The 23966-nt window shown below is 40.3% G+C and overlaps 1 protein-coding gene across 1 annotated transcript in view; it reads left to right on the forward strand.

The window, feature by feature from the left end:
• Positions 1–23966, forward strand: part of mad1l1 (mitotic arrest deficient 1 like 1) — a 59938-nt gene that overhangs the window by 18800 nt on the left and 17172 nt on the right. Inside the window, exons 14-17 of the mRNA XM_023430611.2 lie at positions 1363–1454; positions 1700–1790; positions 13026–13257; positions 18709–18902. Of these exons, the coding sequence (XP_023286379.1) occupies positions 1363–1454; positions 1700–1790; positions 13026–13257; positions 18709–18902 (609 nt within the window). The remainder of the gene's footprint in view (positions 1–1362; positions 1455–1699; positions 1791–13025; positions 13258–18708; positions 18903–23966) is intronic.

Raw genomic sequence — 23966 nt, forward strand, 5'->3', positions numbered from 1 at the left:
AACATTTAAATGTAAAAAAAAAAATGTATCAATGGTATAGAAACCTTTTAATTAGTATTTAATGATTAGCCAGCCGTTAACAGGCATTCTAACCTCAGCCATTAGCACTCAAAGGTGCTTTATAAGTACGCTTTTGCTACAGAGGCAACATTAGCATTAACAGCTGTTTATTTACCAGTCCATATGAAATGTTCAGCATCAACCCGTCTTCAGTGGTGGAAATGAATGCCAATGTTAACTCTTCTTTTGCTTCTATTTCTATCACTTCTACTGAAGTTAGCATTCTCAAGTACCTTTTTTAGTTGTGACTGTTATCTCAGCAGGTGTGCTGTGCCCTCCTGAGAGTCAAAGACGCTTTAATACCTCTGTGACTAATGCAGACCAACATCATTTTTACACCGGTGGTCCTGCCGATCTTTTCAAAGGGGCAGTCTTATTTAGCAGCTGGATAGGTATTTACAGTGCAAGTACATTTCATTTTCTTGTGTTGAGTACTCTCCCTCCTCTTAAGGGGCACAAATTGACAGGTGAGAGGATGTATAATACTAACACTGGAACCTTTTTTCTTTTTTCTTTTTTTTAATCAAGGTTGCAGTGACAAGATAGTGTAGCTTGTGAGTAACATTAAACAGTCTAATGTGAATTTTGGCAGATTAAATGGTTCATTTCATCTGTCAAGTTTGCTGTATGAATATTTCTTAATTAGTGGTGCTCTAAGTTACAGAAAAGTTATAAAAAAAAAAGAACTTGACTTGTTTTAAAATATTAGATAAAAACCGGGATAAAGAGTCTTCAGGCGTGACTTAGACTCTCCTACATTCTCTGGGAATCTGTGTTTGTGTCTTCACTCGTTCTACAATCTCTCCTCTTTTCATGGCTCCTTGTTGCCAGGGAGACATCAACATAGCCATGGCAATGAGTATTGACGTGTGAAATCCACCTGTCTGGTATAGCAGTAATTACTTATTCGTCTTGGGAAGACTGGGAGTGAGGATGAGCTGAGAGACAGACAGATGCAGTCAGACAGAGGAAAATGGGTGTGCAAATGGAAATGAGGGATAATTGCAGAGAGGAGAGCGAGATCAGAGAGAAACTAACTCACAGATGGACTAAAAACAAGGACTGGGGGGGGAAAAAGCCAGGGCACTATGAAATGGAAATGGGAAAATGAGTCAGTGTATGGTTTAATGGTGTATAAAGTATATATCTGTTTGTCTGGATATCTGACTGGAAAAGATAGCAGCACACTGGAAGAGAGTCCTCAGGATTTATCTGCAGGCAAAAAGGTTTTCTGCCAGGCAGATGGCCAAAGGTGGGCCGACGTTTGTGTAACGGGCCCATTTTCTTTTCTGTGTGTCCCAGGTGGAGCTGGAGATGGAGGCTCTAAAGAAGCAGCAGGCCTCCGCTGCTGACAGCAGCTCTTTAGCCACCAAAGAAGAGGTCAGCATACTCAGGTAGTTAAGCACACACATCACATCCACACACCCTGTTGCAAAGACCACCAAGTCAAAACCTGGCACATGAAAGATTCATGTCTATACCTGGGGTGGATTAACTCTCACAGACCTCAAATGCGTGTCTGTGAGCAGCGCCATACCTCAAGGATTAACCTATGGAGTCAACAGAATGCGTAAGGGCTATTTTGCACGGTATATATTAATTACAAGCGAGTGAATGTGTGTGCATGCATTTTTTCCAGACAAAAAATTGAAGATTTAGAGGCAGAGCGGCAGCGTTTGGAGGAGCAGAACAACATCCTGGAGATGAGACTGGAGAGAAACAATCTACAGGTAGGCACCAAAACTTGCCTCCAACTGTTTTCTGTGATGGATTTATTCGTCTGGCACAAAGGAACCAATTTAATAACCCCAAGGGCAGGAACCTAGCCCGTATGACACTGCAGATTGATTCACACAAACGCTTCCCATATCTGACAGTTTTTCAAACACAATTGGACCCAGGTGTGATTCTGGCAGCGTCCAATGGAAAAGTTGTGGAACCTGTGGCTGATTTAAAGTCCTTCTTTATTTGTCGAAGGGATTAGGATGGACAGAACAGTTGGGGGGGTGGGGGGTGGGGGGGTCGTGAAAATAAATGTAGACCTTCCTCAGTGTTGTCTCTGTATGTGTGTGTGTTTCATCTCAGTCAGGTCCTCTAACTCCCCTGACTCATACTGTGCCAAACTAAGTCTACCAGGGCACTTTAATGAAACGTGTGTGGGCAAGCGTGTTGGTTCCATTTAGCTGTGGGGTGAATGAAATCCATGTGCTCTCGAGCATGACCACCACTTTTAAGGCAATTGACAACCCAGCGTGTGTGTGTACGCGCGTGTGCGTGCGCACACACAGGTTTCAAGGTTGCACGGTCAATGGATCAGGTCAGTTCTTAGGAGTTAATTTTTATGACTCCTCCATGGTCTAATGCACACCAAGAGACCTCTACATCAGGCCGAGTGCAGAGATGAGTGACTGAGCGGGGAAGCATTTGTAAGGAGAAATGAATGGGCTCGAGTGACTTACAGAACTGAATGCTCGAATAAATTGACAGTAGGATTTTCATTATATCAACTTGCACTTTAGATTCCTGTGGCAGAACCCATCATATCCACCCTGTCTTTATATTTAGATCATACTGACGAGTGTGACTGTCAACCACTCAGATTACCAGTGTAATGAGACTGCTTTCCGTGGACTCGAGCTCAATCATCCCCACCAGCAGTCTGTCAGGAGGCGCTCCTGGGAAATTCAGATTTTCATACCTCTATATTTCTCATTTTTAATATTATTAAAGTGACTAGTCATATATAACAGCAACTCAATTTTATCATATTGTTAACAATATGATACTTGCATACTGGTTCAGTGGTGAACGCTGGTGTCATAGAAGGTCTCTCTCCTCATCAGGGGCCTGGATCATGAAGCCAGGTTTGTAGGCTAGCCAGCGATCTTATGGGTTTTTTTTTTTTTTTGTTTTTTGTTTTTTGTTTTTTTTTTTTTTTTACAACTGCAATGCTTTCATCTTTGTTTTTCCAGAATTACTTAACTCTGGATTTCTTACAAACATTCATTATTGATCATGACAGAAACGTAAACACAGTATATCCTGTTCACCGTATTTTTTTTCCACCACCTCAGTTGTTCAGAACAGTAAATTTGGAGGCTTTATGAACGGGTTATTGGTATTACCATTTATCATTTGGCAACGGAGAAGCAAAACATAAACTTGACGAAATTATTGCTTTGTAGGTTAAAACAGCGACGAGGTAGATTGGAACAGAATGAGCGGGATGATTGTTTTATTGAATTTCTTCAGAGTGGTTTTTAGTAAGGATATTTGTCTGACAAGGCCGTCTCCAAGAGCCCGCAGTGTTCAATTCAGTCTTATTATTAAGAACAATAATGTTATTTGCAGACAGGCTTTCAGAACCTGTCAAGAGCCGCTCTGCTCTCCTCCATATGTGTTCTGTCTTATTTTAAGTAGCCCCTCTGTGGTTTGGACCCTGTGTTCTTTCTGGTGTGACATGACGTGATCATCATCATTCATAAAATACAATGGAATTGAAGTTGGCTTGTAAAATATAAGAATCATTCATCTCTCATCAATCTCTGCATACCATAACATCTTTAATGATAGACTTAATACTGCTGTACTTTGTCTTTGTGCTCTGGCTGTCATGTCAGTGTCTAGACAGAGATAATTGTTGCCGTTGCAAGATGTTGCATCAACATAGTCTCTCTGTTGTGCATGTGCTGATGTGGCCATAGCAAAATTATGTTGAGACATTAGTTTCAGTTAGAAAGAAATAGTGCTGTTGATATTTTAACCTGAGTTTGTCATGCTTGTAGTTTAAATATGTTTTTTTTCCCCGCAGTCTGAATGTAGGTCTCACTGTGGTAGTTATGTCATACAAGGGTTTGCATGTTCATGGCAGTTTGACCTGTATACTGCTTTGATCAAGTTTTTGTATATTTATTGTCTTGAAATCGTGAAAACAATTTAAGCAATTTAAAAATCTGAAGACATTACTAAATGTTTAAGGCCTGCAACCAACACCCCGAGGCTGCAGTGTTGACATCTTCTCCTTTTTTTCCCCTTTCCAGCATTGGGGTTAAAAATATAAAACTCATAGTGACTATGGGTTTTTATGGCAATGTGGCAAATGGTGCCAAGAGTTGTTGCTCTCTTGTTAGATATTTTTTATTCCGCATAATGTTGGGTAGATGTACAGATCATGTAATTGCCAGCAGTTGTCACCCAAGCCGACAAATCAACAATCCCTGGTGACATAAACATGCACCACTTTGATTACAGATTTCCTGAGGGCAACCTTGTCCATACTTATATTTTACTGTGACGACTGAACACAATATTGTTCAATATTTTTAATGAGATGTCAAAGACCGTGCATAGTAAAACCTGGCTGTTTTTTAAAGGAGAGGAGCTGCAACACTAGTGTCTGAGAAGAAGAAAACACAGAAGGGTACAGTAATGAAAGGACTGGATTTTGACCTGTTATTTTGTTCAATATGGTCCATTAAATTATCTCCAGACCGGCCCTGATACTGATCTTTTTTTATCGGCTCTGGGCATCTCCACTATTTATCAATGACATCTTATGATTTCTCAACAAAGGTAACTAGAAATCTTTCTAAACAGTGAATATTTTGCCTTATAAAAAAGCACAGCCTTCTCCTCTTTGTCCCTCTACCTCTTTTTAGTCACTTTATTATTTTTGAAATGTGTGTCACAGACCTAAATTGTGCGAAGCTGAAGTGGATCTCAGTTAAGCTCAGGGTGATCTTGATATCAGCTGAATGATGGCAGCAGTAGTTGAGGGCAAGAAGGCACAGTCTTCTGTGTGGTTGAAGTGTCTTACACAGCATCAGGCTTAAACATGCCTGTCCTAGTATTGGACTTCTGAGAACCTTCCCTTATCACCATGAAGCTTGTGTCTCAGTGTTGTAAATACATTATTGACTGAGCTCCAGACAGTGTGTCGTCCCATCACGCTCCTTGTCTGTCATGTAGGGAGTTGTGTGCACTGGTAGGGAAAAAAGAACGAGAAAAAGAAATCATGGTGTTTCTGAGTAAAATTGATAATGGCTTTCTGACTTTTGAGCAGAAGAGATGATGGCCGTGCTGTTCGGTTTTTATCCTGTAAATCAGTGAAATGATTCAGTACGTCAGAGAAAAGTGCCTCATACTGCTTCAGACTGCTCAGTGTAAGATGCAATTTGAGAGAGAAATGTCAGTAATGAAAGTTTGATTGAACATTAAGTATTTTTTGCTTCCAAAGGAGGGTATTTAGCAGATTTTCTTTTCTTCTGGAAAATACTTTGTGGAATATTTCTCCCTTTTACAACCTTTTTAAAGTCATAATCTGTTCTTCAACTTATAAATATAAGTTCCTGCTCAGCTAGAAAATGTGGAAAAAACCAGTCAGTCTTGTAGATGGCAAACTACAACAACCACATGGGAGTCCAATTACCAGCCCTGAGAGTCAAGAAAGGTCACCACAGCGCTCGGTTCATACAGGTGAGATGGTTCAGTGTGACAGACTTGTCTGAAGAGGATGACAGATCTCACATTCCAGTTGCTCCTGAGGGAATCTTCAGCACAGGTCTTGTCTCCGTGTTGAAAAGATGTGATACTAAGAGGGAAGTAGGAGACCTTGGAGCTCAGTGTTCAATGGAAGATGCTGCAGCTATGCAGACCTTTGCCTTCATGCATTCTGGGCACAACCTCTCCCTCCTGTTGTGTAGCCATAAAGAGCCACAGGGACTCTGTTCTCTGTGGCAGAGCCTACCGGTGTTTCTGATGCCAATACTACAAGGTCTAAAAAGCTCTGCATCTCTACCAGCTGGTCCTGTGCCTCATTTGGCAGCAGGTGGAAGGCCAGCGTCCCCCTCTCTGGTGTTTTTATAAAAAGCCTAGAGACTCTGACCTGTCTGCAGACCCTTTTGTACTCTTTGGGACTCAGTGATCGCTCTGTGAGCCCCTCGCAAGACCAACTGCAGACCAGGACATGAGGCTGCTCAGCAGAGATATGCTGTAAGACATCCTTGCTGTTGGCTCCAACAACAGAGACATATTGGTGATATTTAAGCCCTGTCCGTGCCTGTACGCAGTTTATACCAGGGAGTCTGAAGGCGACCATGCAGCCTTTTTCTGCTTTTGTCCCAGATGTGCTCAATCACCGCTGGCCGGTGGATCTTTGTGATTTCTTACTGCACTTCAGAACAACATACCCCACTCCATAGTTAAGCTTACATACACTTGTGCTTCGCATGTGTATCTAAGCTTAACTAAGGATTTTTTCAAAGGATACCAGATATTTGTGTCCTGAACTAAGCTGTACAGGGATAAGCCCATTACCAAACAAAACTTTCTCAGTGCAGTGGGAAAATGTTACACTATAACTGCTCCTCTTGACTCCATCTTGAGCTTCCATGAGGAAGCTGCCTGGGCTGTTTAAGTGACTCTCATCAAATGGTACCCATGCAGAAAAAACACTTGAGTGTAACTACCCAGATTAATCCATGGTTGCCTCATTGCTTGATGGAGAGGGCTACAATGCCTGCTCAGCAACTGCTTTGTGTTCATCATAGCCAGCCCATATCACAAAAGGCCTCAGTTTCAGCTTGTTGTGAACATTTTCTAATTGACACCTCACTGTTGTCACGTAGTGCTTATCAGTGCCGAGTTTGCTCATCCTTGTAGTACACTGCTTGATGCACTTTTACCATGGGAAAGGCCACGGACAGTTATGGACCAAATGTGAGGACAAAGGTGTTGCTATAACAACATTAATATACAGTACAGTTTTTATACATATCATTTTTAGCTAAAGGATGGGTCTTGTCACCACCTCAGATTTAAATAGTGGATGGACACAGTCAGTGAAATATGAGGAATAGGAAGGAAACCTTCCCACGAAAACGTGAGGCAATGGATCGTCTTCACTGCTCACCACAAGTACATATCATGCCTGGATATTCATGAATCTAACAACAGGACTGGCATTAAGACCGTAAGAAATGTATGCCCCATTTTTTTTTTTTTTTTAATGTATGTAAAAACACAGCTACATTTCTTTCTGTGAAGCTCAATACTAGATAGTTACTCTGGATAATCCACAGACCTTGCAGTACAGACTACTCTTTGGTAAAACAAAAAGTAATTTCAATGAAAACTGTTGATAATGAGATTTGTGCATTATCTAGACTAACCAAGACACTTCTCTTTTTTCTGTTGCTGTTGATCTTTTATTTTCTAGTCAATTGAGCTCCGCTATGAACTATGAAATGTTTTTCACCTTGGCCGTGTCGGCTATTGCCACAGACTTCAGATATGAATATCAAAATCTCTATGGCCAAGCATTGCCATGTAATTGTAATTTGGGTGAACCAATCCTTTTAAATGCATCTGTGGTTTCCACAGGACAGATATCAACAATTTGTAAAGGAGAGAGGCTAAAAAAAGCCAACCAAGAAATGAGCTGTAGTCTGTTGTTGATGATACGCCTCAGTGAAAGAGCTTCCTCTTCTGTCTCTCCATTCAGCCTCCCTTTATCAGCTCATGTGGTTTTAAGTGTGTGCGCGCTTTTTCTTCGTTATCTTTTTTGATAGTGCCCCTCCGCTCTCGCACTCATGCACACTGGCTCACCAATGGTGTGTCACCTGTTCCATCAGTGACTCATGTGTCCCCTGTGGTCAGTGCTGTGTTGAGTATATAAATGGATGTTTCAGAGCGATTTGTTCAGCTGTGTTAAAAACAGACATTGTTCCCTGGACTTCGACCTCCCCTTCCCTCTTTCATACTGCCGCTCTACCTCTCTCTGCTCCTCCACTCTCTCTCTTTTTCTCATGCTCTTGATCTCTTGCTCGGTTGCTCTCTTCCCCTGCCTCTTGCTCTTTTTTTTAAAACAGTCTCTGCTCCCTGGTATTAGATGTGTTGTTATTGTTGTTCTATGAATAAGAGATATGTAGCCTCAGGCACTTAGAATGGCACTCCACCTTGCTGCACTGTAAATACTGTGTTGAATAGTAGGCTGTATATATGCACACACACACACACACACACACACACACACACACACAAAATAGGCCAACTAAAACACTGTAACATTAAGTAGTTTTCTTACATCCACTTTGAAACTCAGGCAATTTGGCATTTCTCTGTTTTTGCAGCAGTGAACTAAAGTATAATTTATAACCACAGTGCACCACTTTCTCTTCACAAATGCAGACGTACATATGCATTGTAAGCTAATTATACCTCTCCCCATTTTATAGGTGATCGTCCCTGTTGGTGAGAATCTACAGATTTCATGTTTTGTTTTTCAGTGGATCATACTTAGTTTTTGTCTGTTGTGCCGTTGTTTTCTGCATATAAGGTAAAATAGATGTGGGATAGGGATTGTTAAGATTTTAATAGTACTACAACTCTTACCCTTACTGCTTTTCAAAAAGAAAGAAAGAAATAATAGACTTAACATTGCTTTATTTTCTGTTATGTAGTATGTATAAATTAACATCTTTGAGTAGCAAACTGCATCAGCATTGTTTTGAACAAATCACTAATGGTTCATTTTTATCATTAACACATGTTTGTATGATTAAGTTAACTCCATGTGTGTTCTCCAGGCTGCTAGCATACATAGCACACGAGGGGCAACGGCAGATGAACTATGAGCTAGCTGGTCGTAAACTGTACATTTCTGAGTTTGTATGTGATGGACTTTCGGTAGATGTTTGAACAGATTGCTTGTGTTTCTGACAGTACATGCAAGACGCTTGTGGCAATGAGCATAACCGCATATTTGAACGTTTAGCTCTCTCTGGCATTGTTGGCATTGCTGCCCCTCTCCCCTCGTACACCCAGTCTCCAGGAGAGAGAGCTCTCTTCTGGATTGGGAGTAGTGTAAATACATCACAGACCCGAGATAAAACGTGCAAGATAAATTCTGTGTTGGAGTAATAAATTGGAAATCTATTTTCTTAATTTCTCCAGTACCAAGAGAAGAACCGATAACGCTGGAGCTTATCGATACTGCGGTCTTTAATCGTTTACAATGGGGCCCATTTCATACGAGGTTTCAGTACCCATCAATAATGGAGAAGATGGCCTTTTGTCTATATTCTCATTTCAGTTCGATTTGTGAGGAGGGTTCAACCAATTAAAAAAAAATATGATGCTACTTCTTGGCTTGTTATGATGCTCTTTAATGCCAAAGAGAAAAAAATTTCCTTTGTTTTTTACCATTGAGCAGTAAATTAAACCTTTGCCCCTTGGCTCAGTCCAGGCATCCATAAAGTGAAATATGAATTCCACGGCCAAATCATTCTAATTTTCGTTAGCTTGACCTAATTTTAAGGAAGTGTGTTTGAAAGAGTTTTCACTGTTTGACAGAATGTAGCTGTTGGCCGCATTTTGAGGACCTTCCCCTCTCTTTTTGCACTGGGTTTACAGCTCTAATCTACATATCTGTCTCTCACTATCTGGCTCTCCCTCCCATTTTCTCTCGCTGTGTTTATCGCAACGCACATACAGATGCATCCTTGAATAAACTCTCCATACACTGATGTAGAACTTCAAAAGATGTACGCAGGAAGAAAATATACCAGGACCTTTATTTGGCTGTGACGTGTGTGCAGTCCAGTTGAAATGGTTTGATATAAATATACACATGCTCCGCTCCTCATTTTGGGAAGCTCAATCCCTCTGTTCCTTTTAAATTATACAGAGCGTTATTTATAAGCGTGTGAGGTTTTGGTTTTTTTTTTTTTTTCTTTCTTCCCTCCATCCATGTTGCCTTTTCCTCACGCTGAAGGCAATGATCGCCCTTCCACCCTTTGTTTTCACTGTGTTCTTTTCTATGTCCTTCACCATTTCCCATCTTCATATCCCCTTTCTCCTCGTCTGCCTCTTGCTCTCCCCCATGCCTGTAGTTTATTTGGCAACCGTTGCTTGGGGGCATATGGAATCTAATTTAGCCAGTAATCAAGAGCTCCGATTGGTGTGTGTGTGTGTGTGTGTGTGCGTGTGCGCCTCTGTGTGTGTTTCTGCATCTTGGTGTTCCTGTTTGTGTGTGTCTTCCTGTATTGGCATTAAGCTAAGATAGACTCTTCTCATTTACCGAAACCTCAGAGAGTCAGAAGAAAACAAAGGGAGAAAAGAAGGAACTTGTGTTTCCAGGAAACGACGTTACCATTTTTACTTTAGTATTAGCCTCTAATTCAGAGTTTCCTCTTGTTGCTGACATCCATCTTTATTTACTACTTATTATATGTTATGTAATGTTTTTGTGAGTCTGTTTGATAGATAAACTGCTGCTGGTAAATCTTGTTGTACTATCATAACAGCATCAATATAATGAAACATTTATTAAAACTCTTCTGTTGCCAGTGTTCTTGCTATGGACTTAAAGAGTTTATGAAATATTTAGTAAAACTATTTTATTTCTTGCATTTATTATGGAGTTATATATCAGATTTGGTCAACTTGACATCATATTTCCAAGGTTTAAAGACAACAGCTAATGAATACATACTTTAAAGTGAAATTATTTATGTTACTTCGCTAAGAGAATTGCCACTTATAACATATCAGTGAACAAAGCCTTTTCTTGTTCTTTAATGTAAACAGATCTATGTGCTGCACACAGTGTATTAGTGGAAAGAGAGCACACTGGGAAATAAATAGGTAGGCAGTCTGTTGCTCATAACTTCACTGTATTATCCCGTAGCCTCTGTAGAGAAGATTTTGGCAGAGGTTACACAGAAAATAAATATCTGTAGATATAGAAGGTTGAAAATAAAGCTATTTGTTTGAATTCCAAGCGTTTAGCTGCAGACCTGCGTCATCAATGCCCTGTCATCACCATTTATAGCTCAGATTAAATGTGAATGTTAGTTACAAGGTGATTGAATAAATTGTTGCATTATCCTGTGAGAGTCTAGATGTTTTCATTAATCTGTTAGTGCTTTTCCATTCACCTGTTTATATGCACATTTTCAAAAAAGTTTGACGTTAGATATCGCAAAAAAGTTTGTACCCCTTGGCTCGTGCAAAAATTGGTGTATCGATAATGACAAATGAAAACAGACTTGGCTTGTAAACCATGATGTACATGAAGCATGTGACGTTCAATAATTACATAATCTCATTTTGCCTTCATCTGCAACGGTTTAATGGAACGTGATTGAATTATTAGCACCACCAGCTGTTTATCTTTGATGAGCTTAACTCCTAATATTCATGTAACGGTACTGGATGGAAACAATCTTTTATTAACACTGTCTTTCGCTTGTGCTCGGACTTTTGCACTACACATGGACTAAAGCCTTACTTGTGCATCTACTCCCCAGAAATAGCATGCATGTGTGTATGCACTGTATATTTCTGAACATGAATGTGCCAAATGCTCTGAATTTGCATTCTAATTCAGTACGAGTAATTACTGGACCATTGTTGCATGTTTCCCTACTGAAATGAATCAGATTACAACCTGTGTGCACTTTTTCCCCAACTGCCTTCACCAGTTATGTCTAGATACCAATAAACGACACCGTTGTTGCAGTAAAGTAACCTGAAGTACAACATACAGTCACTAAAAATAACACTGTACAACTTTTACACCAAAAAATCCTGTGTTTCACGATGTAAAATCTAATAATGTGCTAAGCACAGAGATGGACACATGGATCTGTATTACACCCAAACTCTTCAGCAGCACTTAAATAGACATAATGGAAAAAAGGAATCCTCTGTTAAATGATAAATGGTGACAAAGTGTGTAATATTTAAAATGTACAAGTTTTCTCGAGTCGTGATTGAAAGCAAGGACTCATTTCTCAGAAAGCACTTTGATGCTTGTACTTCACCTCTTATCTCCTCCCCGTTTCTTCCTCTGAATCACAGCCGCCACACACACTCTAATGGTTCCCATAAAACTCTTCCTGGCTTTGTGATTAAGAAAGTCTCTTCAAGCTTTTCTTCCATGTCTGTGTTTTTTTTTTTTTTTTTTTTTTTTTAACCTTACTCTTCACAGAAGTGCATGGTTTCACTTCTTGTTCAGACGTGTCCCATGCTTCATGTGTTCTAGCCTTGTACACATGTTCTTGAGGAGTGTGATTTATGATGTGTGAAAACCTGAAATGCTGTTCATCAATATGAGAAAGAAAGTCCATGGGGAAGGACAGAGAGAGACGCACTCTCCTGGATACCAATATTTTACAGCCCTGTGTTATTTTTCATCCTGACTTAAATTGGCTTCATGATCTGACTGCTGTATAAAGTTGACATCCCAGAGCTACAATATGAAGGTTATTGGTAATCAAGCTTGTGCTAGCATAAGACTCGAAAGGTAACCTCTCCGGCCCTCCCATCCCTCCTTCTCCCTGCTCCACCCAGCCCTTTACTTACACCGTCATGGTGTTGCTGTCTCAGCTAATGCAGGAAGCGGGAGCCTGCTAGCCTGTGAGTCAGCCCTATTCACGTCTGACTCACAGACTCTTCCAGCAGCTAATGCTAGCTTGGAGTGAGGTCAAGTACTGATTGACAGCTTTGAGCTCCCACCCTTGACTTTGCCCTTCTCTGATTAGTTGTTCAATGAGCCTGGATCACAGAAGCCTTTGACAATATCTCTCAAAAGGTTACTCACTGTATCTAATATGACTGAAGATGCATCTTGTGTGTTTGTCATTTACAGCTGATACAACTGATCAATAAGTTGAACAACAGAAAATTAATCTGGAACTGTTTTTATCATATGTCCAAACCAAAATTTAAACTGTTCTCTGCTACCAGTATCTCCACCGCTTTTCTGCCTCACAGAGAGATTCATTTTTGGCATTTGATTACAAAGAGTTTTCGGTGGAAGACTCAGACTTTTAGACCCCGCTGTGTACGAGCAAATACTTCTCTGTTATTCTAGAAGTTGGATGATTTTTGGATGTCTGATCTTTGTCTTTGCCTTTTTTTTTTTTTTTTTTTTTTTTTTTTTTTTTTTTTTTTTGTCACAGGGAGACTATGATCCAGTCAAAACCAGAGTTCTTCACCTCAAAATGAACCCCACTTCTGTTGCCAAGCAACAGCGCCAGCAGGAAGTGGAATCTCTCCGGGAGGAAGTGACGCATCTCAGGGAGCTTGTGCGCTCGCTGCAGGATGGAGGCGCTCTGGTCCACTCTCAGGACGACTCCAGCATGCACAGCTCCAGCCTCGGCCTCAGTTTGCCGCCATCGAAGGAGGTGCAAGGTAAAGATCCTCAACACTCGCACACTGACAGACTCTCGCACTAAATCGGCTTGCATCAGCCTCGTAATAATGGAAACGGGGCAGTTGGGAAGTTGCACTGACTTTCCCCATTGTCCATCACATTTCCATTGCCGTTTTTTTATACGTGCACGTCTTGCAGGTTAAAAGTCTGGCATAATTTGTGTTATGGAATAAATTTGGCATTTTTCTGCTTTATTTCACTGCATTTCTATAATGTACAGTGTCTAGAAAGAGTATGTGAACCCTTTTGAATGACCTGGTTTCCTGTGTTGATTGGTCATAAGATATGATCTGATCTTAAAAACACATATACGTCGACAAACACTGTCCTTAAGCTAATGTCACACAAGCAATTATAATATTTTGTGTCTTTATTGAACACACCCATTGAACATTCACAGTCCCAATGGAAAAATTAAGTGAGCCTTGGATTTAACAACCGGTTAAACCTCCTTCTAGCACCAATAACCTCAAATGAGCTCTTTCTGTAGCTGCTGATCAGACCTGCTCAATGTTCAGGCAGAAGTTTCGACCATTCCTCCTTTTAAAGAGTTGTTTCAGCGCAGCCATATTTTTAGGAACACTGGTTTGAGCAGCTGTCTTCAGGTCATTCCACAGCATCTCTACTGGTTGGAGGTCTGACCGGGCCACTCCCAACAGGTGGATGTTCTGTTTGAAGTCATTCTGTGGAAGAGTTACTTTGATGTTTAGTGTCATTGTCCTGCTGCAGCTTTTACTTCCCAGTTTCTACTGAGGTTCTTTGTTACATTATTTAGTATTCTGCCTCGTGCTTTTGGAGTCATCTTAGCTGGGCGCCCACCTCCAGGGAGAGTAGCCACAGAACCAAATCATCTATTGACAGCTTGACTGCGGACTGATGAATATTTACACTGTTTGAGATGACTGTAACCTTTTAAGCTTTATACATGCCTCTTGTGAATAGCAAACTCAAAATGTTTAAGTGTTTTTTGTAAGTCAAAATAGCTCCAATCCACACCACCGCTTGTTTCATTAACTCCTGACTCCAGTTAGCTGGACTTTTTCCAGCCCGTGAATGTTTGATGTTCTTGAATATGGACATGAACAGTACAATGATTTGTGTGTTATTATTTAAAATAGCTTGTGTTTGTTCGGAATTGTAACCTGGATGAAGATCTGACCATATTTTAGGACAGATTTCAACATAAATCATTCCAAAGTTTTCACTTACTTTTGTCATGCCACTGTAGCTCTGATCTCTGTGAAAGCTTTTCTGACCTACATAATATTTCTGCCTAAGTAAGCTAAAATGTATGAAAATGAAAAGAGAGACACTGTTAATGTACTCCCTCTGGCGGCTGGGTTCTTAAACCAAAGTAAGAAGAAAATGGCTTCATTGATATTTAAGGCCACTGATGCCTTTGTCCACTTAGGTGTGAGTCTGTGACAGACAGTTATAGGGAGGAAGTGTAGTTATGACAGGGTTAAATATTTAATTGGAGTTCAGGGCAGCTCGGCACTGGAAGTCTGTTGGCTAATTTGTCTTCTGAGGACTACAGTGTGATGCATGCCCTCTCCCACTCTCTGTCCCTTGCTCACCGACACTCTAACTCATCTCTCGCTCGTCTTCCACCTCCCACCATTCATTTTCCTCTTTACACTTCCCTTCACTCTTGTCTTCTTTCTGTCATTTTCCCCAGCCATTAAATTTTGCCAGTCTGTTTTTTGTTCCTCTGTACTACTTCTTTTTTTTTCTGGTGAAATGATGATTGACTTTCTTACCAGTGTGCTCCATTTAAACTCAAGCAGATAATCCAGAGCTAATGTGTCTGTTCAGACCGGGGTCGGTGCAGTGGAAAAGTATCAGACATGAACTGAGTAATTTTTATGTCTCAGATATGGGACTCGATATCAATATCATGATTATTCTTAACTTTTATCTTGATAATGATTAATGAACGATCACTTTGGGTCTGATGAGTGATTAAACAAATTAGTGGTGTTAGATTTGGTCGCTGTTGCATTCACCATTGTCTGGTGGTCAGAAGTGATACGACCCAATCAGGAGAGGAGGCAGGTATCTGTGTAATTTCTTTTAAAAGTCTCTGTTTCTATCCATCCAGACTACAATGCAACCCTAGAGTTTTCAGACAAAAAATCCAGCTGTAAATGTAGTTAAAGTGATGTGTTTTAAAAGACTGAAATGTATGAGACTCAGTGTTTGCGCTCGTGTCATCCATATTGCTAGCTTTGCTTTTAGTAAACACAGACTAATATTAGTTGGACGGGAAAGAGGCACATGACTGAACACGAGGTTGTTGCATTGAGGAAAGTATGAACCACTTTTACTGCATGTACTGTATATGACTAAATGAGTTATAAACCCCTCTGTCAGTAGGTTATCTCTTGCAAAATGAAGTGCTCAATATAAGAATGAACTGTGGCAAAATTCCCTCTTTGCCCCACAGGCATTGTGGGTTTTTGAGTCTTTATGATTATGGCACTAGCACCTTAATTGTAGTCAACTGGAACATTTTCTGCAAATGGAAAACTCTGTCTTCCACATTTAATTGCACAATTCATGAACTTATAACATTTCCATTTGTCTAAACTGCGGTTCACAATGAGATTTTTAATCACAGCTTAAACGCTTAACACTTACCACAACACTTTGAGTCTTGTAATTTTTGTGTTGGTGCCATGTGTAGGTGGGCAGTATTACCAGAGACCTCAGAGCTAATTGTGCTTTACAGTTAAGTTTTTTTTTTTTTTTTTTTTTACACAGAGAGTTGAGACCATTATGAAAACATTCAAATGAAGTTTAGAATTAAAGTGACAGGAATTATTCTTTAATATTGCTAATTTTTGCACCAGATTAGAAATCCCTATTTTATATGTAAAATAATACTCACTGAGCATTTTTTAAATAAAATTAAACCCGTGAATTGAGATATGTATGAAGGTTTTTTTTGCTCCTTCTTGGAAGAATCCTGAGGGTGACTCTGCAGTTGGAAGTGAAAACATTATTGAACATATTGAGTTTCAACACTCGGTTCACCTGCTGTCGTCCTCTTGCAGGGCTTCATTTTATTTCAGTAAAACATTTTTTCCCACCCCACGCTTACAGATTAATCTTGCCAGGCCATAATCCCCCCTTACTTTTAGTGCCATAACCCATCTTTCTTTTTTTTTCATCTCCACCCTGAGAGATTTTTTATTTCAAATGCTACAATTCTTCATTTATTCATCCTAGTTGTTGTTTTTTATTGTTTTTTCATAATTTTTCACTGTAGAATAATTGTCCTTTCTTCCTGTCTTCCTTAACATTGAGTAGTCCTAAGAAATCCCATGAAGCAAAATCAGGACAAGGTTAACACTTCACACAACAAACGATTTGTGTTTTTACCTGTTTTTTGTTCATTTTTCCCTGTTACGTTCAGATAAACGGATACCGATGCAAACTTTGGGAGTTCTTAAAGTTGCAAAACGAGTAGGCAAAAAATATATAAATAAGGAAGCTCCCTTAGGAGTGGAATTTTCCTGACAGCTTTTAGGAGACAGCGCGCCCAGACCCATAGAGACCAATTAAGGGCAAAAGTCAGAAGTCACTAACTTTTTTAAAGCTTGACAGTTAGTTTAAAAAATTTTTCTAACTAGGAAGACTTTTAATTTACACATACATGTGTAGATATGCATATATGAGGAAATAACACCCTGTGTCTCTGTGTACATGTCAATTTGTCTGCATGTTGCAGTGAATTTAAGCAGTGTCTACTTCACGCTGTCACTTGAGAATTAACAGTCATTTTGAGGGCAGTTTGATAGCTGTCATACGGTGACAGTTTTGTCACAATCCCGAAGTCTTGAAACAGTATTTATCAGCACTGACTGACACTCGAGAGGAGCCCAGTTACCCAGGAGACAGACAGGCTCACAGACAGACACACTGACACACTCTTTAAAGTTTATACTTTCAAGCCATCGGCTTGTTAGATAATCACAGATAAAAGAGTAAAAGGCCGAGATGCATGAAGAAGAGTGATGTGTAGAAATAATTATCAGTCATAGAAAGGTTAGAAGTCTTGGCTATGAAAATGCACTACTGTCACTATTAACTGCTTTTGCAAGTATATAAGTGGATGTTGTGTTTGTGTATTATATTGAACAGATGTAAATTTGAGCAACTGAAATGTCTTTTGACCTTGAAAAAAATAAATCAAAACAAACTAAACTTTTCAGGGCTGTTAAATAAGCATTTTTATCAGCCTTGCATAAATTGGTTTTCTCCCTTTTCAGAAATGGGAAACAGTCAGGATAGGCTTTCTCTGATGTAAATAGCAAGAACAAGACTGAGGACAATTGTTGATTTAGTGAAGAAGACAACTTGGTTGAATTTGCACCGTGTTACTCACTGCTCTTTAAGTAGAGCAATCTGTCCACCTTTCTATGCTGTGCAGTTATTTTGTAAAAGGTGGAGAATTGCACTTCCACTATGGATGTTAGGGTTCGGATAAAAGCCTCCAAACTAAGCTTTTAAACTTTTTTTTTTTTTTTTCCCGAAATCGCAGAAATAGCAATCAAATGACTGTTGATGACAGCCGGTATCGACAGAGCTTCACTCTGCAGATAAAAGTTTCAGCTCTCTGACACTTTGGTTGGATGACATACACAAACCTATTTCAGAGTTTTTCTGTTAAATATGAACATTAACATTTTGCGGCTCTCCTCCCTTGTTTCACCATTTCTGAGGTTACATCACACTCATGCATAATTGCACAGGCTCACATGCATGTATCTCCCTTTCAGCATTTGCCGCAGTGATAACATTGTAAATAGTGCCGTCCATAATGACTAATTTTTTGCTCAGACAAACTCATTTCTGTGCCTTCTCAAATCAAGCCTTCAAATTAAAGTAATTATCACAAATTGATTTTCACCAAATTAAAGTCAAGCCCCATCCTGCTTCTCCACTCCATGATTTTCTCTGCTCCCAGCTAGGATCCGCTGCAGACTGCTTTAGTTGCCACTACACACTGAGCATTATAGTGTTTTGTAGACCCTGAGTTAGCAGATGGAGAGCTGCAGGCAGTGTATATTTGATATGGAGCTGTCCATCTATGCTGCATGAGCTCAGTGAATTGAGCATGTAGTTGTGGAGTTCTTTGGAGGAACTGTCTTGCACATGTAGCTGAATCTTACAGTGGAATCCTTGAGTTGCACGTGGCCACAAAGAGTGATGTTATAAAAATAAAACTACCAACCAAAAGTTAATGCACAGCAGTGCATTCAGAATGAATTCAGGTCTTTTCACTTTTTTCACATATTGTTATGTTGCAGCTTATGCTAAAATTGCTTAAATTCATTGTTCCTTCATCAGTCTAGACTCAACACCCCATATCTGACTGATGCATTCTCCCGACTTGTGTGTGTGTGTGTGTGTGTGTGTGGCAGATTTACGTAAGCAGATGGAGAGCTCTGAGCTCAGGAACCAGAGACTGAAGGAGGTGTTTCAGAGAAAAATCCAGGAGTTCCGTACAGTCTGCTACGTCCTGACCGGCTATCAGATCGATATCACCACTGAGAACCAATACAGGCTCACCTCGGTGTACGCAGAGCACATGGACGACTCCCTGCTCTTCAAAAAGGTACGTGTGCTTCACATTTGCGACTGCTTAATGTGGACACAATCAAATATCACACTATTTTGCCCCAGATATATGGTTGGTGATTCGATTCCCTGCTCCTCCAGCCTGCATTTTGAAGTGTCCTTGAGCAAGATACTGAACCCCTGAATCGGTCTGTAAACTGTAGTAGAAAAGCCCTGTATGAATGTATGCAAATGGGGGAATGTGGATTCCATTGTAAAGCGCTTTGAGTGGTTAACAAGCATCATATAAGTGCAATCCATTTACCATTTTTATATATATATATATTGATATTATGTAACATTATAACTTTAGTGCGTTCAAAGAAAGAGACAGATAAAAGTTATGCACAAGCTCAGAAATGTGTTGAACTGTTATACGACCTTTAAGACCAGAAATACTTCAGCTTTAATACAGTTTCAGCTTTACATACATCTCTACCTACATACCTGCTGAGATCAGGTTGCAGGTAGCTGTTGAGCCGCTGGCAGTGTGTGTTTCTCAAAGCATATGCACAGTGATCATAACCATAGAAGTGTGAAGTTAAAAGGGAAACACTCAACATCAGAATTCCTACAGGCTGTAGCGTCTGTGTGAGTGCTGATATCTCTCAGTGAGCTCTTACACAAAATGCTTCAGGAAGTGCAAATTTGACCTTGCAAGGTGCTTCCCCCCCTTTTTACTGTATCCCTCCCACATCCACGTTTATGCACCATTATGCCACGTTATAGCTTTGTGCCCAACTCGTCCATGCAGTGAGAGGAACACTACGCCAACAGAGACTGTGTCCTGCTGTTTTTTTATTGAATGTGTGGAGGAATGGTTGTGTGTGTGTGTGTGTGTGTGTGTGTGTGTGTGTGTGTGTGTGTGTGTGTGTGTGTGTGTGTGTGTCGTACGAGAGAGAGAGTGATGACTGGGCAGTGTCACAGGGCTGGGCCGCATTAATCGATCACCACTCCCCATACACTCATTGAGTGGGCTAAATAAAAACTGTATTTGTGTCTGTCCCTTAGCTGTTGAGAAAATCCTTTCCTTAAGTAGCTTTGCAGTGAAAACATCCCGTCATGCTCCCTTTGCACTTACCTCTTTGTCTCTTTCTTCCTCTCTCCATCCTGTCCTGCTACACCTTTATCTCTCTTCTTGTTTATGCCCCCCTTGATCTGAGTGTGTAGCAGTAGCTAATCACTGTGTTGTTGCTGTGTCGTGTTATGATAGGGGGCCTCTAGCTAGAAAAGAAAACCACAGAGAATCCATACTGGCGATGTTGAAGGCAGCTTTATTATCTTGGCAGGCTAATTATTGTGGTCAAGAGGAAGGCGATTGCGACTGTTCATCGCCTTGCTCAAGGACTCACTTGAATGCAGGTGGAGTAGTGAATAACATGAGAATAGGGAGGATTTGAATGTGCGTGTGAACGCACGCACATGCATTTTTTTTCTTGCTTGTGTGTCCAATCTGCTTCATCGAACCCACCTGCGACCCTGCCAGAAGAGATAATTCACCGTCAATATTTATTAACCTCAGACTGCGTCCAGAGAACACACAAACGCACGCATGCACACACACACACACACACACACGCAGTCGTAATACCCTCATAGTGCGCACTGTCACACTCAAATGCACACATACTCACTCCAATCTCAACACTTTCTGTCACACCACACTTCACCACACAGCACCCCCCCACCCACTCTGTTGGGTGCACATGCATACAGATGTACAAAGACACACAGATACACACACAAAACAGATGCTTACACCTCCAGTATTAGTATTCAGGGTGTTCTCGACTGTCTGACTGCGTATGACACACGCCTGGTGGCCTATGGGAGCAGAAAGGCCTGTACTACTAATAGAATACAACACTCACACCACACACATGCGCACACACACGCACACACACACACATAAGGAGCACCCACACTTAAAGGAACACGTACACATCAGTACAATATACATAACATGCATAACATGCTCTTGAGGCGTGTGTGCGAGTGTAATCTGTGCTATGAGAATATAAAGTGGACTAATTGTAGGATGAGGCAGGAGTAAGTGGAGAGAAAATGGGGGATTTTGGACAGGAAGCATAGAAGTCTTTACAAATAGGATTCTAATGTTATTCACCTCAGCAACAGGGTTGCCAGATAATCCTGCTAATATCCCCCTCTAGCAGAAGCACCCAAATCCCCCTCCTATGGTGTAAGCTGTTTAACCTGCAGCTGTCATGTTCCCTCTCTCTCTCTCTTCTTGCGCATTCATTATGTCGCACTCTCATTGAAATGATTCCTTCAGCCTGTATTCACACTTATTTTTCAGCCCTTTAATACTGCTTTAATTTGGTAATTTAAATGTTTCAAGTAAAATTGTCAGATACAGATGCTTTTTTTGTCTCTTTCATTCTGTCCTGCGTGAGTCTCAACGGGGATGGGAGAGAGACAGGATGATAGTGGTAATTATAACTGCAAGAAATGTGTTGTTTATTCAGTCCTTGTCACTAACTTGGCTCAGATGTTGTTATTTAAACCACATTTCCCCCCCATTTCATCTGTGGAAAACATCACCACGATCAAATGCTGCTATTTGAGGGTTTTTGGGAAAAAAGGATAATGAAACAAAACTTCTTTGATCATCACTCATGCAAACATATGATTCAGCTTGAGAGAAAATGTGTTGATTGAAGCTTCAACCTGTGTTTTCAGACTACAGCAGCTACAGCTGCTAACTATTGTTTTTTATTATTGATCAATCTGCAGATTATTTCTTCAATTATTAGACAGTCTTTTATTCTATCAAATGTCAAACAGTTGTCCCATAAATGTCTTGATTTGTCCGACAAACGATCCAAGCTGCTAGCCGACTAGTGAAACTGATATATTCAGTTCTTTAACAGTTAGAATCACTGGGTCTGTTTGATTTGTAGAGAAGGGGGGCCCTCTGTGGATAATTCAGCTCCCGGTTAAAAATCTCCTGAACAACTGACACTGGAGGAATCCAAAGTTTACGGCAATGGTGCTGAAGACGAAAACTCCTAACGTCACCCAACCCCATCTTTTGTTATTGTTTTGATTGAGACCCCATAGTGGCAGAAGTTACATACTGTGCATTTAATTGACTAATCATTTGAGCTCAGTGTTTATTCCCCCCTGGTTCCTTTGATGGAACTCTTTATGTAACATGAATACCTCTGTAGTGCTAATACAACACTCCACCCTCAAAAGTGACTGCAGTGTTGAACCAACATCTCTCACAAGCTTCATAAAGATCGTATTGTGGGAGGTTTGTTTGAAGGCATTTTTTGCGTGTACATTGTTTAGCATAGTAAAGGTCCTGTGACTCAGCGTTATGACCACAACCAAAAATGTAGATAGTCTTTTCTCCATTTTGCGCAGCAGGATTGCTTCATGATGTTAGTCAGCTGTCAGTCAATCAAATTTGCTGCAGGCATTCTTGGTCCCCAGAGGATGAATTTTCATAACACTGTAACACTGAATATAGAATTCCTGTTTCCTTCAGTTGTACTTTTGAGATTAGCACTAACATAGCTGGTTGACACACTGTATGCATGTTAATGTGATGATGCAGTGCATGCATAGACTCTTAGTCTTTACTTATTCTATTGTTGCATCCTATGGTTAATCAAGATGCACACCTCTTCAATATTTATCCTAAAACACTTTGAAGTGAACTGATAGAAAATTCAAAGTCAGAAGGAATCTTATAATGTTGGCACTTGCCTGCTGTTGTTTTGATCAGTTTTACAGAATAAAGTCAGAAGCTCAACTGTGGGTTTCTGTTAACAGCCGATCTTTGAGTTCTGGGAGATCAAAAGTTGTGAGTGTCGAAGTCGACTCTGTGCTTCTTTTATAGTGTTGCAAACAAGAACCGCTGCAGTGCAAAAAGCTACTCAGTCATAGCGGGTCCATGTGGAGAAATGATTGTTTGTCAGTTAATAATGGATTAATGCGATGTTATGTTAAAATGTCTGTGACGGTGGAATTGTTTTGAAAGGGAAATTGTGCAGAAAATGGTTGTGTATTAGCTTAAGATGAGCGTGTGTGTCATTTGTATTTTTAGCTCACCCCTAGGTGAGAGGGCTGATTAGCATCAGTGATTAGGTATTTATGAGTCTCTGCTAATCAGCGAGATAAACACCTTAGCTGTGTGAGCAAGTGAGTTATTTGAACATTTTTCTTCCAGAAGTTTTCGACGAGAGGAAGGCACGGCTCACATTTACAATATTAACATTTGCCCATTTAAAGATTGAGATAAGCACAAAGGCCAAAAAGCCAATCTGACATTACAAGGATAAAGACGTTGTTTGCAGTTTTTCTAATGCACACACAGTGATTTTGTATGCTACTTTTTTTTTCTTTTAATTTCCTCTAAGGTATTTTATTCTCATAGTAGAACAATGCTGGATAGAGGCGTGTAGTAGCTCAAATGAAATTGACCTATCGTATTTGTGTTGTTCAAATTTAGTTGAGCAACTTTAGTTGAGTCAGACCAGTTATAAAGACAAGTGTGGAAAATTGTAAATAAACAAATCTTACAAGTTGTGCGTCTCTGTGAGTAATCTCCCAGAACAGATCCACTGCTGGGCTTACACACCTCTGCTATTGATTAGCTCATTAACAAATAAACAAACACACGCGCGGAGCTGTGCTCTCCACAGCAGTTACTAAAAACTTCTAGATGTTCTTGATCGACTCACTTTTCTACTTTTTTTTTTTCTATCCCTCCTTCTCTTGCTTTCTCGCAGTCTTCTTTCATTTCCTTGACACCGGTTCCCCCGTCTTCCCTTCCTAATGAAAGGAGAAGATAGAATCTCAGGGCCAGCTCATTAAAACATACTCCCAATTAACTGTCAACCCTCTCACCAGAGAGCGATGGAGGGAAAGGAAAGAATGTATGGAGGATTGGTAAAGGCAAGGGTTTAAAGAAGCAATGAAGTCGTGCCTTTCGAAAAAGCTAAATAATGTGTGTGTCTGTGTGTGAGAGTGGGAGAAGGAAGAGGACAGTTAATAAAGTATAGTTTATGAACACTGTCGAGTCTTAATGACC

Source organism: Seriola lalandi, unplaced genomic scaffold (genome assembly GCF_002814215.2).
Source record: "Seriola lalandi dorsalis isolate HSWRI2012SDOR001 ecotype SW California unplaced genomic scaffold, Sedor1 jcf7180002054907, whole genome shotgun sequence".
NCBI lineage: Eukaryota > Metazoa > Chordata > Actinopteri > Carangiformes > Carangidae > Seriola > Seriola lalandi.